We start from the raw sequence: 16,100 nt of genomic DNA on the forward strand, positions 1-16,100 counted from the left end.
CCGGTAGCGACCCAGGTAAAATACGGGAGGACACCGTGCAGCTTCTTCATTAAATCCAAACAGTCCGACACAGCGACGCAGACGCACTGCTCCTCTTTGACTCTAAAGTCTCAGCAACCGGACTTATACTGAGTCTCCAGACCAGTTGGACCAGTCCCAGCCTGGTCAGATGCGTAGAACTGATGAAGCCTCTTGGATGAAGGTGAAACGTCTTCAGACAAATAACTAAGTCCAGTTGCTTTCGATTTAACCTCCTTTGAAAAAATAAAAATAAAAAATGTTGTAGTGAAAATGATTTTTTTTTTTACACGAGTCAAAACGAGCGTCAAATCGCGTATCTCGCGTTTGGTCGCGCGTCAAAGCTCGCGCGAAAAAAAAGCGTTGAAATAGACGAAGACGCGATGGTCCCGTCGCCATAAAAGAATCGCGTGTATTGCGTCGCAAAAAAAAAAGTCGCGTATACCGCGTCGCGCGCCTAATCGCGTCTCGCGCCTAATCGCGTCTCGCGCCTAATCGCGTCTTTGCGTCACGGCCTTTTACACCGCGGACGTAACGAATAAACGGTGACGGTGTGAACGGACAACATAGAACAGGACCAGACGTGGCGTTGTTTCCTCTTTTCACCGACAGCTCCACTCTCCCTTACTTACACTAACTACTGTTATTGTTGAGGCCAGAGAATTGTGGGATTTGTAGTTTTTGACCAATCGCAGGTTGTGCTCTTTCTGTTTTTGTGATTTTCCCGGTTCACACATGTATTTTTTTTTAGGGGCAAATGCGAGTGAAATGCTCGCCCATGGTGGGCATAAGAACATTTAAGACCTGTCTAAAATTATTTAAGACTTGAACACAATAATTCAACAAATTTAAGACATTTTAAGGCCTAAAATTTAGATTTTCAAATTTTTGACTTTTTAAGACCCCGCGGATACCCTGTAACTATTACCCCTGGCAAAAAATGTATTTAATGAAATTTAATTTAATTTCAATGAAAAAACATCTGATACAGGATATAAATCCTTTACATCAGACTCAAATAAATAACAACATACAAAAATTAAACACAAATATACCAACTACATACATAATCACTAAAATACATATAACAGAATAATCCCCAAAAATCTCAATAAAACTACAAAACAAAAACAAGAAAGAGAAAGAGAATTGTATTGTTCTGTATATAATTATATATATATACCGTATATATATATAAAGCAATTAAAAAAATGTTTTTTTCATTGAAAGAGATTACTGTTTCATTTATACTTTGTTGGATTGGTTTTTTGTTTCTTCAGTGTTTTTTAAACAGCCAGAAATGATCTCATCTGGTCTGGCTGTTTAAATAGATTTTAAAAATGCAAATATACAGTACATCAGTCAAATACATTGGGAACATTTCCCCATGTGTTTCAAATTTAAACTTCAAATCTCATTAAATTTGCTAATAGTTGGGGAAAAGTTCTTTAATTGTGAAATAATCAAAACTTTATATATTCTACATTATAAATGTTGTTTATTTGACCAGATAACATTTAATTTAAATCCCATTTTGTTCCTGAATCCACCAAACTGCTGGGATCAGAATAATCCTGATGTTCTGGATCAACGTTTTCCTGATCCGACTAAAAAGCTCTGAACGACACAAACTGATGAAGGTTTGTAACGCCGCATTATGTAATAATGACGCATTATGTAATAATGTAATAAATCTTCACGTCATTATGTAATAACGCCGCATTTTGTAATAATCTGCCGCATTTTGTAATAAAAATCTTGAACGCAATATGTAATAAACTTTGCCGCATTTTGTAATAAGTTGTTACATTTTACATCACTTATTACATATTGCGGGTGTTACACTTTTTTATGAAAAAAATGTAATAATTTTGTGCATTATGTAATAAACCACCAAAATGGATGTCTTAATTAGAAAAAAAAGACATTAGGACCATCAGAATAACACTGACTTTAAGCATACCAGCATGCATGAATCATAAATATGAATTAATTTCTAAAACCAGTAGGACGGTCATATCTATCTATCTATCTATCTATCTATCTATCTATCTATCTATCTATCTATCTATCTATCTATCTATCTATCTATCTATCTATCTATCTATCTATCTATCTATCTATCTATCTATCTATCTATCTATCTATCTATCTATCTATCTATCTATCTATCTATCTATCTATCTATCTATCTATCTATCTATCTATCTATCCCACTGACTCCCCTGAGGGAACTGCCCACTGGTTCGACCTCCCGTTACTCCGACAAAATCAACCACAAGTCGGACCAATAGGAGGTCGAACCAGTGGGAGGTCCCGTTAGTTCGAACTGTCATCGCTACTTTGTGACAAGCTCTTCCATTGATAGGAGCATGCAGCTTTCTCTCTCTCTCTCTCTCTCTCTCTCTCTCTACGCACATCACACACATACACGCGCGGCCCAGAATATCACCATATTCAGTCAGAGAGCCAGATCATGTCAGATCGCACACAACCATCATAAATGCTGATCAAGATGTGTAAACTGATAATCAAAGAAATACAGTTTTTTTTCTCTCCCCCCCTCCGCTCGAGCACGGCTGAACCTGGCCGGCTTGAGCTCACTTCACGGGCGCGAGCCTGCTGCAGCCGCCGCTGCTGCTGACAGCAGAGAGAGGGAGGGAAAAAAGTAAATTTCGCTTTGGTTAGGTTCAGGCAATGAAGAAAGGAGTTGGTTAAGTTTAGTAAAAACACCAGGTAGAGGCTAGACAGGCTGGAAGCATAATGAGCGTTATATGTTATTAATATGGAGTGCTTGTTTTGCACATGATCCGTTTGATCCCAGAAAGGAAAAAAGGATCAATGCGCAGCCTCTGTTTCCTTTCTGATTGCGTCCGTCTGTCTGTTCGGAGTGGGAGAGAGAGACAGAGAACCCAATCCACCTGTCTGTAATGTAAGTTTGATTTGATATGAGTGTCAAGGTTTAATTACGGACACTAATGAGCGCGCAGCAGTGCGTAAAAGTCGTGCGTAATGACAGCTCCTCGTTGGTGAAACATAATAAACTGCACCTCTTCTTCCACGTGTGTCACCTTGACGGGGACAGCTCTCCATTCCGACACCCCTCATTGACAGGTGGAGCCCATATGAATAATAATATAAATGCATAGTGAACGGTAAAAATGTAGAGTTTGACTAATAACTAGTCCCCCCCCCCCCCCAGCTTGCCCCAGCTGCGGCTCCGGGGGCGGTGATCCCAGCCGCCCCTGCCGCTGCTGGAGCAGAGCTGGACCCGGCCTGGAGCTCCAGTCGGACCGTGGTCCATGTCATCCCTCCACAGACGAACATGACCCGGGCGTATTATTGTCGGTGGGCAAGGGGGGAGGGAGAGACGCGGAGCGGTTACCATCCGCGTGGGACCCGCTGTCGGAGGAGACCGCTCTGCTCAGCGGGGAGGAGGAGCAGCGTGTATTATTGTTAATGTTTTTTCTAATTAAGACATCCATTTTGGTGGTTTATTACATAATGCACCAAATTATTACATTTTTTTCATAAAAAAGTGTAACACCCGCAATATGTAATAAGTGATGTAAAATGTAACAACTTATTACAAAATGCGGCAAAGTTTATTACATATTGCGTTCAAGATTTTTATTACAAAATGCGGCAGATTATTACAAAATGCGGCGTTATTACATAATGACGTGAAGATTTATTACATTATTACATAATGCGTCATTATTACATAATGCGGCGTTACAAGGCAGCCTTTCACAGAAAAACTTCAAATAATAAAAAACGGAAAACCAGCTCCAGAACTGAAATTAAAAGACATCAAGATTCTGCGGCACACCTGCCAGCGATGGTCAATTTGAAAACTTTGGGGGACACAAGAGTGTCAAGGTCAGGCAGAACAGAGATTTCCTGAAACGTCTCATCAATGTCATCACATTTCTTGGAAAGCAAGAGCTGGCATTTCGAGAACATGGTGAAAGTAAAGAGTCCAAGGGGAACTACTTGGAGTTTTTGGCTGAGTATCACAGCCCTCTGCGCTGTCATCTGGATTCGGCCACTATTTTCATCGGCACCTCCATCAAAATCCTGAATGACCTGATTCAATCGTGGCAGATGTAGCCTACTGTAATGACAAGAAGCAATGAAGGAGGAGGTGAGGAATACACATTTTTTCTCCGTTATGGTAGACAAAACATCTGATGAAAGTTACACTGCTCAGATGTCATATGTCCTGCATTACACTACTGACAGTAGTGTGAAGGAGCACTTTTTCCAGTTTGGTGATGTCAGTGGTGATAAGCATGCAGAAGCCATGGCTGGTCAAGTTTTGGAGTTTCTGGAGGACTGTACCTGCACCAATAAGGTAATTGTCCAGTTATACGATAAAGCTGCAGTCATGGCCTCTGGACTGAATGGGGTGCAAGCTAAAATAAAGGAAAAAATACCACAAGCTCTCTTTGTGCACTGTTATGCGCACCCTCTGAACCTCGTCATGTCTGAACTGACGGTCATGTACAACATAGCAAACTTTAAAGGGATAGTTCACCCTAGAATGATATTTCGCTCATTATCTACTCACCCTCATGTGGACTAAGGGCTGGAAGAAGTTTCAGAGTCCTCCGTCCCTTCTCTGAGTTACAGGGGGTCTTGGTGTAGCAGTGCATGTCCATATAATGGTTGTAAAGGGACACCAGAGCTCTTCGTAAAAAAACACACACAAAAAAACATCCAAATACCTCCATGCTGCTCGTATGTAATGTCCATCTTGTGCTGAAGCCTCAAATTGCGTAATTGTCCCGAAAAAAATTAAATAAGTCTATATTTTAAGCTTGTTTGTAGCGGAAGCTTCTCAAAGCTCCTCTTCCTGGTCCGTCCAAATCTCGCGTGATTCGCAGTAACCGCACTGACGCCGGCGCAAATCTATATCGACTCACGGTTGTTGAAAAAATAAAAATAAAAAAAAGGACTCATATTTTCCGCACGAACAAACGGAGCTCGAACCAGCGCGCCCACACCGGCCGGGTTGGGCGGTCCATGCTCACTTAGCCCAAAAGAACAGCTACTGTAGGCAGCCCAGCCCAGAGAGCAACAAAGAGGAACAGAGAGAGACAGTAGAGTAACAGGTGTGTCTGTGTCTGTGTCTGTGTCTGTGTCTCTGTCTCTGTCTCTGTGTGTGTGTCTGCTGTAAAAGAAAGGCTACACCGTATAGAAGGCTGAAAATCTCAGGACATGTATGTCTGCTCCAATTATTCAGCAGTATAAAGCTAAAGCATATTTCTGTCATACCTGACAGTAGCTACAACTATCAAGATGGAGATGAGAATAGGGCAGAAGTGTGGAAGAAGACAGTGTGGCCTGAAAGAGCTCCATGGTGAAGCAGAGGAGAGGCTTGTCACCGGCCGGTCCAGGCCAAAAGATTTAAAAAATGAGTTTTGTTTTTGCTCTCCAGCCACAGCTCCACACTAGACCAGTTCTGAGTTGAGTTTCATACACTTCAGCCATTCTTACAATGATAGGAACCTCAGTCAGTAGGTAAATCTGCTTAAAAAAAAAAAAAAAAATCAGAAGCTTTCTCCTCAGAGTAGCTACAACCAGAATGCCTCAAATGTGTTAAACCCCCCCACCCACCCCCACAGTGGTTTATTTTGGTGTGTGTGTGTGTAAGCCGGTGCATATTCTCATTTGCCCAGGTCATAGTATTTCAAAGGAGGTTAAATCGAAAGCAACTGGACTTAGTTATTTGTCTAGGAAGACGTTTCACCTCTCATCCAAGAGGCTTCATCAGTTCATGTACGCATCTGACCAGGCTGGGACTGGTCCAACTAGTGTGTGTGTGTGTGTGTGTGTGTGTGTGTGTGTGTTAAAGGGGGGGAGGGGGGGGGGGGGGGGCGTTTGCTAATTTAAGTGTCAAGTTTGTGGGTAACATTTTTTTTATAACATGAAGTCAATTTCAGTTCTGAGAAAGGACTGCACTCTTCTTTAAAGTCCCACTCCCGCGACCCTTTTCAGCCATTTTAAAACCAGCTCATTAGCCATGCACATTAGCAATGCACCTCTGGGGGGTGGGCGGAGACTGCGCTGCTCTGCACCCGCCCAGCCACCTCCTCGCACCCCACCCCCCCGCTTGCTGACAGCTGGACATTGTACAATTACAGATTCAGCGCGTTTAACGTAAAACTCCACACTGGGATTCGATCCCAGAGTGGTGCATAGTCCTTGCTCACAGTGCAAGCTGCTCTACCAGGTGAGCTATACCTATTATACCTTGACAGCTACACCGAGCTGTGAAGGCTTTCACCTCTGAGCCAGATGCAGAGCGGGGCGGGAGCTTGTAGCACTAGTGCCCTACCCTGGAGCTGTGACACCCTCAACTCCAGTCTTCCTGAAACTGCCAGTTTGAGTCTGCCATTGGTTCACAGCAGTTTGAAGGCAGAAAAACTCTGAAATGCAATTTTGCACTTCCTTCTCTGCTGATAAGTGCTCTAACACAAGAAAAATGCCACAGGAACATGTGAAAAGCTCAAAAAACACGATTTTCACGGGAGTGGGTCTTTCTTTAAAAAAAACTGTCACTGTCACATTTTGTTGGTGAAAGGTGTTGACACATCTCAAAAACCAACTATAGCCTGACCACCTTTCGTATTGCAAGATCTTTGCATGAAGAAATACTGACAGAAGTAGTAGTAGTTTTCAGATTTCTCTCTAACAACAATACAGCTTCCTCATTGGTTTGAACTCATTGGTCTTGGGCTCAATAGGCTTTATGCAGAGCTCCACTACTTTCTGAACATAAACAAGCTCCTTTATTTCCTGTCTTACATTATTGGACAAACTGATTAATCCAGGTGTGTCTGACTCTGACCTCAGTAGTCACAACAATGGTCAGACACACCTGGATTAATCAGTTTGTCCAATAATGTAAGACAGGAAGTAAAGGAACTTGTTTAAGTTCAGGAAGTAGTGGAGCTCTGCATAAAGCCTATTAAATCAGCCCAAAGAAGAGCAAATCATAGGTGCTTGATGTGACACCTGTCAATCATTTACCCACTGGTCAGAACTGATTGGCCTGTGGTCTGAATGAAGTTAGCCCAAATGATCAGCAAGTGATGAGGGCAGGACTTTATATCCATCAATCATTCACACTTGGAAAATAAATAAGAATAGATTTGATGTGCTCAGGCTGCATAAAATTAGCCCATTTGGAGATATCCTGTGTTTTCCTTGTAACTGTTTGGTGCTGTTGCCACTTGGTGGTCTGACTGATTCCCCACAGCGGCAGATAGATAACATCCTCACTGCAGACATAACTGAATCTTTGTTGCTGGCAGAACTAAACTTTCATACTCGGAAATCATATATATTTTTGCTATAGGCAGCGTAAGCTGCCAGGAACCTAGTTATTGCCAGAATTCTTCTTCTTCCTAGGAAATCCTACTTACCATACATGAAAAATCACCAAACTTTGCACAAATGTCCAGTCCCATGCCAGATTTACTAAATTTAAAAGCGTATATAATCACATTCATATGAAATCCTAAATTTGTTTAAACCTTAAATCCATCATTAAAAAATTTAGCCTTCATCTGCGCATGCATGCATGTAGTTTCTGGGAAACAGCCTTACTTCTAGCCACAGATACCAACAAAGAAAGTCAAATTGAAATTACCATGAGAGAGACCCATGTTCTTAAGAAAGGGGGTGGGTCATGAAATGAAGACAAGAGGAGGAACTTGCCTCCCTGATCTGTATTTATTGAGCTTTTGACTGAGCCCAGCAACCACTTCTCGACTAAAGCAGACACTCTTGCTTCCTTCAGCAGCAGAAAAGGTAAGTGAATTGATTTTGGGGGTTTTTTGTTGTGTTTTTTTTTTTTTTTTAACAACTTACTGCTATTGCTCACAAATGTCAGAATGATTATCCAAAATTATTTTACAAAAGACATAAATTTTATTTTTTTGTGAAAAAGGGGGTGCCATGTCATAAATCTGACATGATAGATAGATAGATAGATAGATAGATAGATAGATAGATAGATAGATAGATAGATAGATAGATAGATAGATAGATAGATAGATAGATAGATAGATAGATAGATAGATAGATAGATAGATAGATAATTTATTGTCTGCCCCTAAGGGTAGCAGAAATTTGTCTTTGACAGGGCTCATCACTTTACATACACTCAATAAAAACACAGTAAGGCAATAATAATAATTAATAATAAAGACATCTCATTATTCTGACATTCAAATAGTCCGAAAATCACCCATTATTCTGTGATCTCAATGTTTCGACATCCCATTGTTCTGACCAAAAATAAACTCATATTTTGGACATCCCGTTCTTCTGAAATCTCAATCTTTCTAATCCTAACCCTAATATCAATGTCTGATACAAGTGAAAACCTATGCCTGTGCACGTTGTACATCAAACAACGTCACTGTGCCTAACCAAACCCTAATCCTAACCATAACCTACATCCCATAACCTACTGGGGGCCGGTAAACTCTGCAGAGAACTCCTAAAACAACACGGACCCCAGCGCATCATTCACGCACAACTTGCACCAGGGTTAACAACAGGAGGTTATGGTGTTTTATTCTTTCCTCTCTATGATGCCTAGTATAATCACATAGCATGACAACTGGACGTCGGAACAAGGGGTTTAATGTGGTCAGAACAATGGGATGTTGAAACATTTCAGAACAATGAAGAATAATGGGGTGTTGGAATTATGAGCGGACCAGCGTTTTGAGATTGTGTATTTGATGAGTTTGATGAGGGAAACCAAGAAATCCCATTAGCCTCTGTAACGTAGCTCTGAGCAGTTCACTTCTCTGCTTTGCTGATCGAAAAATAGCTTGCACCAACAATTAAAGGTAACAAACCTACTCCTAATAGAGATTACTGTATGGCAATTGGCCAATTTGCCAAAATGTTGAAATATCCCTTCAAGGATGGTTCATGAACGAGGCCCAGTGTTTTATCTGGGTAAACAAATTTTTGGGTAAGCATGTTTGCCCTTTATATGTTATCAACTCTGGTTTATTTTTACTTTGTATAATCATTTGTTTATCTAAAACCATATGTGTCTGCAACAGTAATCAGTGTGTGTGTGTGTGTGTGTGTGTGTGTGTGTGTGTTTAGGTTATACTTCTAAAATTTTCATTAGTTTTCATTTTTATTTAGTTTTTCACTTTGCTAAAAAGCAAAAACAAACAAGTTCAGAAAAAATAAATATTAAAATATATAAATCACATTTGTATGTGGAAAAATACAAATGCACTCAAATGTAGAACTAGTAAATACAATGGCCAACCAAGTTGCAAAGACCACTCAAAGTCTCACCACTGCAGCAGAGATGCGAGAAACCACCAGGATGCTGATGCAACCCAATGCAAACTGGGAGGAGTATCTGACTCCTGCTCCCCTCTCTATTGCCATCATGGGGGAACTTGTATTCATCTCCTCATGTGACGACTTCTCCATCAACAAGAACGCCCCTAAAGATGGCTTCAAGTACATCAAGTACCCAGACTCCTTCAGGGCCTGTCTCATGCAGATCTGTAACTCAGGCTGGCATGCATTCAATGAAGCCCACAAGAATATGGATCAGATCCGCATCCACACAGGAACAGTTCCTGATTACATGAAGGCAGCGATCAACATTCTTTTCAATGCCACTGATGAAGTTGTTGAAAACCTCCTCCCAAATCAACTGGAGAACATTCGTGAAATCGCAGACGACTGTGTGAAACTAGCAGACGGTGTTGAAAAGAAGTATTCTGATGTGATAAATTTAATCCAGGAGCTGCTGGAGGCCTGTGTTAACGCTCAACACTTTTATGGAGAAGAGCTAGAAAATGTCAAGATGAAACTGGAAGAGGGCAAATTGAAGAAGCAGAGTGCCAAACGTCTGAATGAAGAATCCAATAAAGCAATGGAAGCCATGTCAAAGCAGATGGAAGAAGCACAAGACGAATTCAAGCAAGCCATGGATTCACTTCCTTCTGGCTGGGATGCAGTTGCCATGGATTTTGTTGAAGGAATCACAACAGGTGTAACAGGAGTTCTGAATGGGTACACCAATCGAATGACTGGCTCTTTCCAGAATGCAGATGACAATGTTGATGTTTTCACTCAAATAGAAGCTGCTCTTTCAAAATGTATTTCAATGGTATACAATAGGCCAAATTAATCTGATGGCTGAGTGTGTAATGTACTGTCTGTCATATCAGCTCTTTGGAAGGATTTTCTTGAGGTGCAAACCAACATCATGTCTCCACCTAGTGGCCAGATGTAAGTGCTACAAGACCCAGTCCTATAAGAGAACAGTAGAATAAAGAAATCAAATTCATGTATCTTTTCACATAGACTGTGGTGAATTAAAAAGAAAAGCTTCACACGTCGGCTCTTTCTTGGGTTTTAATAAGCATTCATGAATGGAGTCACACACGTACAACTGAACAGCACATCGTCAGTGGGTGAGTGAGTTCCCAAACACATACCAATAGACACTATATGGCACCTCTGGTGGTTCTGCCTAGTCTCACCACCAGGACACAACAATCCCTTGTAAACTTCCACAGGACACTGAGCATTTCTGGCTCCACCCTTTTGGTGGATTTATAACTCACAAGGTTTAAGTCGCTCCACTGTCACGTCTCATCTACAGTATGCGGCACACACAGAGTTATCGATGAGGCAGCAGATTGTACCTCTCTGTCAGTCTCTCTCTCTCTCTCTCCTGGACATGCATGTGTATATATTACATGAGCATGAATTTTTAGACTTTAACCAGATTATTTGTCAACAATGTCAGCACCACTTCCTGCTTAACTTCAACTACACAACAGGATGGCATATTTTTTCATTTTTTATTATGATAAGGGAGAAAAATATCATTACATCATACAACCAGGAAATAATTAATGTCACTTTCCCCCCCTAAATCGAAAGCAAAACTAAGTCCAGTTGCTTTCGATTTAACCTCCTTTGAAATACTATGACCTGGGCAAATGAGAATATGCACCGGCTTTCCCCCCCCTACATTACTGCAATGCATTTGCTTTCTAATAAGCAAAACAAGTTGTATGAGGCAATAACAACAAAAACACACAGCAAACTACTGTATATCAAAGCAAAAGTGATGAGAGAATTGTATTCATATCTAACCTTTCATTCATTTTCTATACCGCTTATCCTGCACTAGGGTCACGGGTGAGCTGGAGCCTATCTCAGCTGACTTGGGGCGAGAGGCGGGGTACACCCAGGTCGCCAGTCTATCGCCGGGCCAACATATATATAGACAGACAACCATTCACACTCTCATTCACACCTATGGGCAATTTAGAGTCGCCAATTAACCTAACCTGCATGTCTTTGGTCTGTGGGAGGAAGCCGGAGTACCCGGAGAGAACCCACGCATGCACGGGGAGAACATGCAAACTCCACACAGAAGGGCCTCAGCCGTCCGGCGGGTTCGAACCCAGAAACTTCTTGCTGTGATGAGGTGACAGTGCTAACCACTGCACCACCGTGCCGCCCCCTGATTTTTTTTTTTTTGAGATCATATGTAACCTGATCACAAACCTCAAAAATTTCAAATATAGTCTCTAAGACCCTGGAGGGACAGCTGATTGGTGTCAGCAAGTTCTTTGAGTCTTCTGTGGTTCATCCTCATGTCCTCCATCAGGCTGTGTATGCCTTCCCTATACAGCAGGTCAGTTCCACTGATCTGACGCAGTATTGTGTTCATCTCCTCCATCACCTTCATCACAGGCTCCAACAGGACCAGGTGTCGGGTCTGCAGCTCGGCCACATTCCCCACCCCACTCAGCAGCCCCAGCTGATGGACCGCACGTCTAATTTTATACTGAATATCAGCAACAACCCTCCGCTTCTCAGACATGTGACGAAGTTTGGCATCTGTCTCACGAATCCTATTGTCAGCTGCTGTGATGTCACAGTAAGCTTGATCGATCAATGAATTGTAGCGCTGTACTTGGTTATAATATGAGTTCACCTGGGATTCACAGCGTTCTACCTCCTTACGAGTTGTGTCCACAGCTTCAGAGGCCTGGTTCAACTCCACTTGACCAACAACAATCATGACTGGTCCTGAAATTAAAACAGATTAATAATTTTGAAAAATAACATGTATACATACAGTGGTCACTTATTATCTTGAAAATAACCTGTAACCTGCTTTATTTACTTACCAGCAACCCAACCAACAAATGGGATGAGAGTGGTAACAATCCCTATGTTTCGGAGTGTCTCTGCATCATCTCTCTTCTTTCTCAGGTTCCTCAGGGTTTTTTCCGCTGACTGCAGGTTTCTCCTCTCTGTCTCTAGAGCTTCTTTGTAACTGCATAGAGTGGACTGGAGTGACGACAGCTTTGTATTCAAGTTCTTTAACTCATCAGTTTTCTGTCTTTTCTGCTGTGCTAACTGACCCTGCTCTGCAGTGAGAGTCTCAGTTTCCCCATCCATTTGCTGAAGCTCTGTCTTGGCTATGCGCTCTGACTTTTCCATCTGCAACTTGATGTTTATAATCTGTCGTCTGATATCATCAAAGGTCTGGCAGCCAGGAAGGACCATGTCTGCATTAATACTGAGGAGGATCTCTGAGACAGTGTTGAAGGAATGGAGTCCACTCTTCAGTGGTACAATCAGTGCCTGGGACAGACGCCTCAACTCCACTTGCTGCTCTGCAGGCCTTAGAGCGGAGAGAGCCCATTCTAATAGATATATAGATATAGAGATAAATATAATAAATATACCAACCAATGCCATGAGTAGCTCAATTTAACAGTTGAGTACTTGATTTCTGCAAAACAAAAACAAATATTTTGGTTAATTTATTTAAGTTGAAAATGATACAATATAAAGCTGACACATCTCTATGGGCAGAACCCCTCAACTAAATAACCTTTCCTGCACATACTATTCTTGTTTCATTTCTGTTTTTGTAATTGTCCTTGGTTTTTATGGTGCGAATAAATAAAAACAAAACAAAACAAAAAAAAAAACTTGACAGCTTGACAACTGATGGACTGTAATAGAAAAAGAATGACTGAAAAAAAAAACAACTAATCCAGTCAAACGTCATTACTGTAATAGGCTTTATGCACAGCTCCACTACTTCCTTATTGGACCAACTGATTAATCCAGGTGTGTCTGACCTCACAACAATGGTCAGACACAGTGGCGTAGCTGGGCTGTATTCCACATGGGTTTTGAGGTCCAAAGGGCCCGCGTGCTCAGCGGGCCACATTGCACACACAAATAGAGGACACAAAAAAACCCCCCCCCCCCCCAAAAAAAAAAAAAAATTAAATCATATTTTAGATGAGTGTCCTTCAGAATGATGCTGCTAAAGCTCAAAACCTCTATCAAATGATTGTACAATGTATGAACATTATCTCTGCAGCTTGGTTGATTCTGGTAAAGTGTGCTGTTACTGTTGTAACGAATGTGAGCTGGAAAGACTGAAATGTTGTTGTTGCTACAACTTTAAATAAAGTTGAAAAAATAAATAAATAAATAAACAACAAAGGTTCGGCCGCTCCTAAAGCCCGTCCGGACCGATTTAGATGTAGCTAACACCTGTGCGCACCGCACGTAAACACACGTGAGGAAAAAAAAAAACACTTTTTTTTTTTTTTTTTTTCTGTTAGTGGGAGACACTGATCAAGCTGTGCGTACGCACACCTCTCCGCAATATTCCATTGATAAATCACACCGGACCCAAGAATGGTGCGGACATGAACACACCTCATATTCCACCCCCAGAATTCCTCAGCACAACATGGTCAGCACGTGCATAATTAAGTAGCCATGTGCTCTGTGGAGCGGCAACAAGTGACAACAAAGACAACGGGCGGAGAGTGTGACTCACCCGGAATGATGCTTCGGCGGACCTGCCCTCGCTTTTGAGGTCGGTTGTGAGAAAAATGCCTGCTGTCCAGACAACTGTGTTTTTTTAAATATAGGCCTAGCCTACTTTTTTTTTTGTTCTTCATCACACGATTGACCCAATCGTAATGAGCACCCCTGGTCTATGGGATTTACCCATAAAACAAACTTTTCACGGCAAAACAGCAAAGGTAAGAGGAAATGTACAACCATGTTTTGGTCAAGCAGTGTCTGTGTGTGCTGGACTTTGCTGGTTGTTGTCTTCTCTCTCTGCCTGCTGCTGTGCAGCCGCGGCTGCTATGTAACGTTAACGTTCCAATCTTTCTAGCCCTTGAGCGGCAGCTGAGCTGTGTACTGTTTTGCATAATGCACAGTAGTATAGGGGCCAGAAATGTGGCGACTGGGTCCACACACAGGTGCTTCATGAAGTTTGATGTCTAGTTGTTTATTTGAGTAGTGTTTGGGCTGTGTTTGGGTCATAGAAACATGTTTTTTACACGTTGTAGACCAGCTTCTGTTGTTTGATTTGATGTAATAGTATGGATCAGCTCAAATTGGGAGGGGCCGCGCCCGCTCGTATCCCCCCTTAATATGCAACATAATGCAGTGACCCAGTCTGATGTTACACTCTGTGCTACCTGCCGCTGCGACAGAAGGCAGCCGCGGTCAACCGCGTCCCGAACCTCCCTATGACCAGCCCGACCCTGATTTAAACCAAAAAAAAAAAAAAAAATTAAAATCCTCGGCAGTGTGTGGGGGGGCCGCAGGATTTCACCACAAGAAGGGCCCATGGGTTTACAAAACCCACCAACCCTACGTCATCTACGCCACTGGTCAGACACACTTGGAGTAATCAGTTGGTCCAATAATGTAAAACAGGAAATGAAGGAGCTGGCTTATTTCAGGACGTAGTGGAGCTGTGCATAAAGCCCATTTTGATGTAGATACACTGACCTTGTGTTAACAACTATACAATAATAAGATACAATATAATAATAAGACTACAGCTGTCTGTAAACCTACCTGTTTAGGGGTCCTCTGTGCGTCCCTCTAAGTGCTGATGTTCCAGAGTTACAGAAAACAGTCACTATTTAAAGTCAGTGGGAGGTGACAGGGGAGGAGCTGTTTGTATGTGTGGGTGTGCAGCCTACTGGAGACATTTTGGGGATTGTGTGTGTGTGTGTGTGTGTGTGTGTGTGTGTGTATAGATATGATTAATGAGGACATGGTGCAGCAAAGGGGCAGATAAGAGAGGCCCATAAATGTTCAGGTGGTGGTCATGTGGTTTCAGGGAAACTGTGTGATTTCTAGCCATAGGTGGTATGAAGTGAAAATGAAACAATGTACAGTGTTTGAGCAGCAGTAATGATTATGTGTGGGTTGGCTCATGGACTTTACATAATGAAGATTTGGTCATGCTCATGCACACTCATATTCTTGCTGGCAGGCTTATTTATGATAGGCTACATATGTAAGTTTCCAAAATTATTTTTAATGAATGAGCACAAGTGGCATATGATGAGGATGCCCAGCAATGTTGAGTTTGTTCAAGTTAGTTTGACTTCGTTGAAACTAAGTTATGTAGTAAGTAATAATACAATATAGCTAATTATACTCTCATGCACTGTAGTGTCACAATAACCATGTCATAGGACACACAGTCTCCTGCTGTTCATAAAAACATGCAAAGTAGGTTGATTGACGATTCCAATTAGCTCATTCTGTGTATTGTTTTATACAGTCTGGAGTGGTCATTCTTGATCAACTACTTTGTGTGAAGTCAGAACAGTTGGTCGGGGATTGTAGAGTTTCATGTTCCCCAACTCAATTCTAATTAGTTCTTTATTCTATATCAACAGTTGGTTTGCTCTGTCAAAATGTATCTCAAGAGTATAGGCCTACTGAATCTGATGTGATGTACTGTTGATGTACTGTCTGTCAAAGAAGCTCTGTGGTAGGATTTTATTGAGGTGAACTAACATCATGTCTCCACCTAGTGGTCAGATGTCAGTACTACAAGCCCAAATCATAGAGAACAGACCAGTAACTTTTCAAATAGACAGACTGACAGACGATCAAGTAGGCAGTATGCAAACTATTAATATGACTTTCAATCAAACATTCATTGACTTTTACATGTTTATATTACAATGATCTTCAACTAGGCT

At 41.7% G+C, this 16,100-nt stretch overlaps 3 protein-coding genes across 3 annotated transcripts in view; 2 read left to right on the forward strand and 1 right to left on the reverse strand.

Moving 5' to 3' along the window:
• LOC146978456 (uncharacterized) overlaps positions 1 to 16,100 on the forward strand; it is a 141,043-nt gene that overhangs the window by 109,949 nt on the left and 14,994 nt on the right. The window lies entirely within an intron of this gene.
• On the forward strand, positions 9,312 to 10,210 carry LOC146978463 (uncharacterized). The gene has a single exon (XM_085790221.1). It carries the CDS (start codon positions 9,323 to 9,325, stop codon positions 10,208 to 10,210), a length of 888 nt encoding a protein of 295 aa, XP_085646347.1. The 5' UTR covers positions 9,312 to 9,322.
• Positions 11,584 to 14,996, reverse strand: LOC146978464 (uncharacterized). Its single transcript, XM_085791169.1, has 3 exons — positions 14,956 to 14,996; positions 12,234 to 12,844; positions 11,584 to 12,132 (listed from the first exon to the last, which is right to left on the reverse strand). The coding sequence occupies exons 2-3, from the start codon at positions 12,808 to 12,810 to the stop codon at positions 11,615 to 11,617; spliced, it is 1,095 nt and encodes a 364-aa protein (XP_085647295.1). The 5' UTR covers positions 12,811 to 12,844; positions 14,956 to 14,996; the 3' UTR covers positions 11,584 to 11,614.

Source organism: Trachurus japonicus, chromosome 11 (assembly GCF_045865225.1).
Source record: "Trachurus japonicus isolate A0001 chromosome 11, Traja_1.0".
NCBI classification, from domain to species: domain Eukaryota; kingdom Metazoa; phylum Chordata; class Actinopteri; order Carangiformes; family Carangidae; genus Trachurus; species Trachurus japonicus.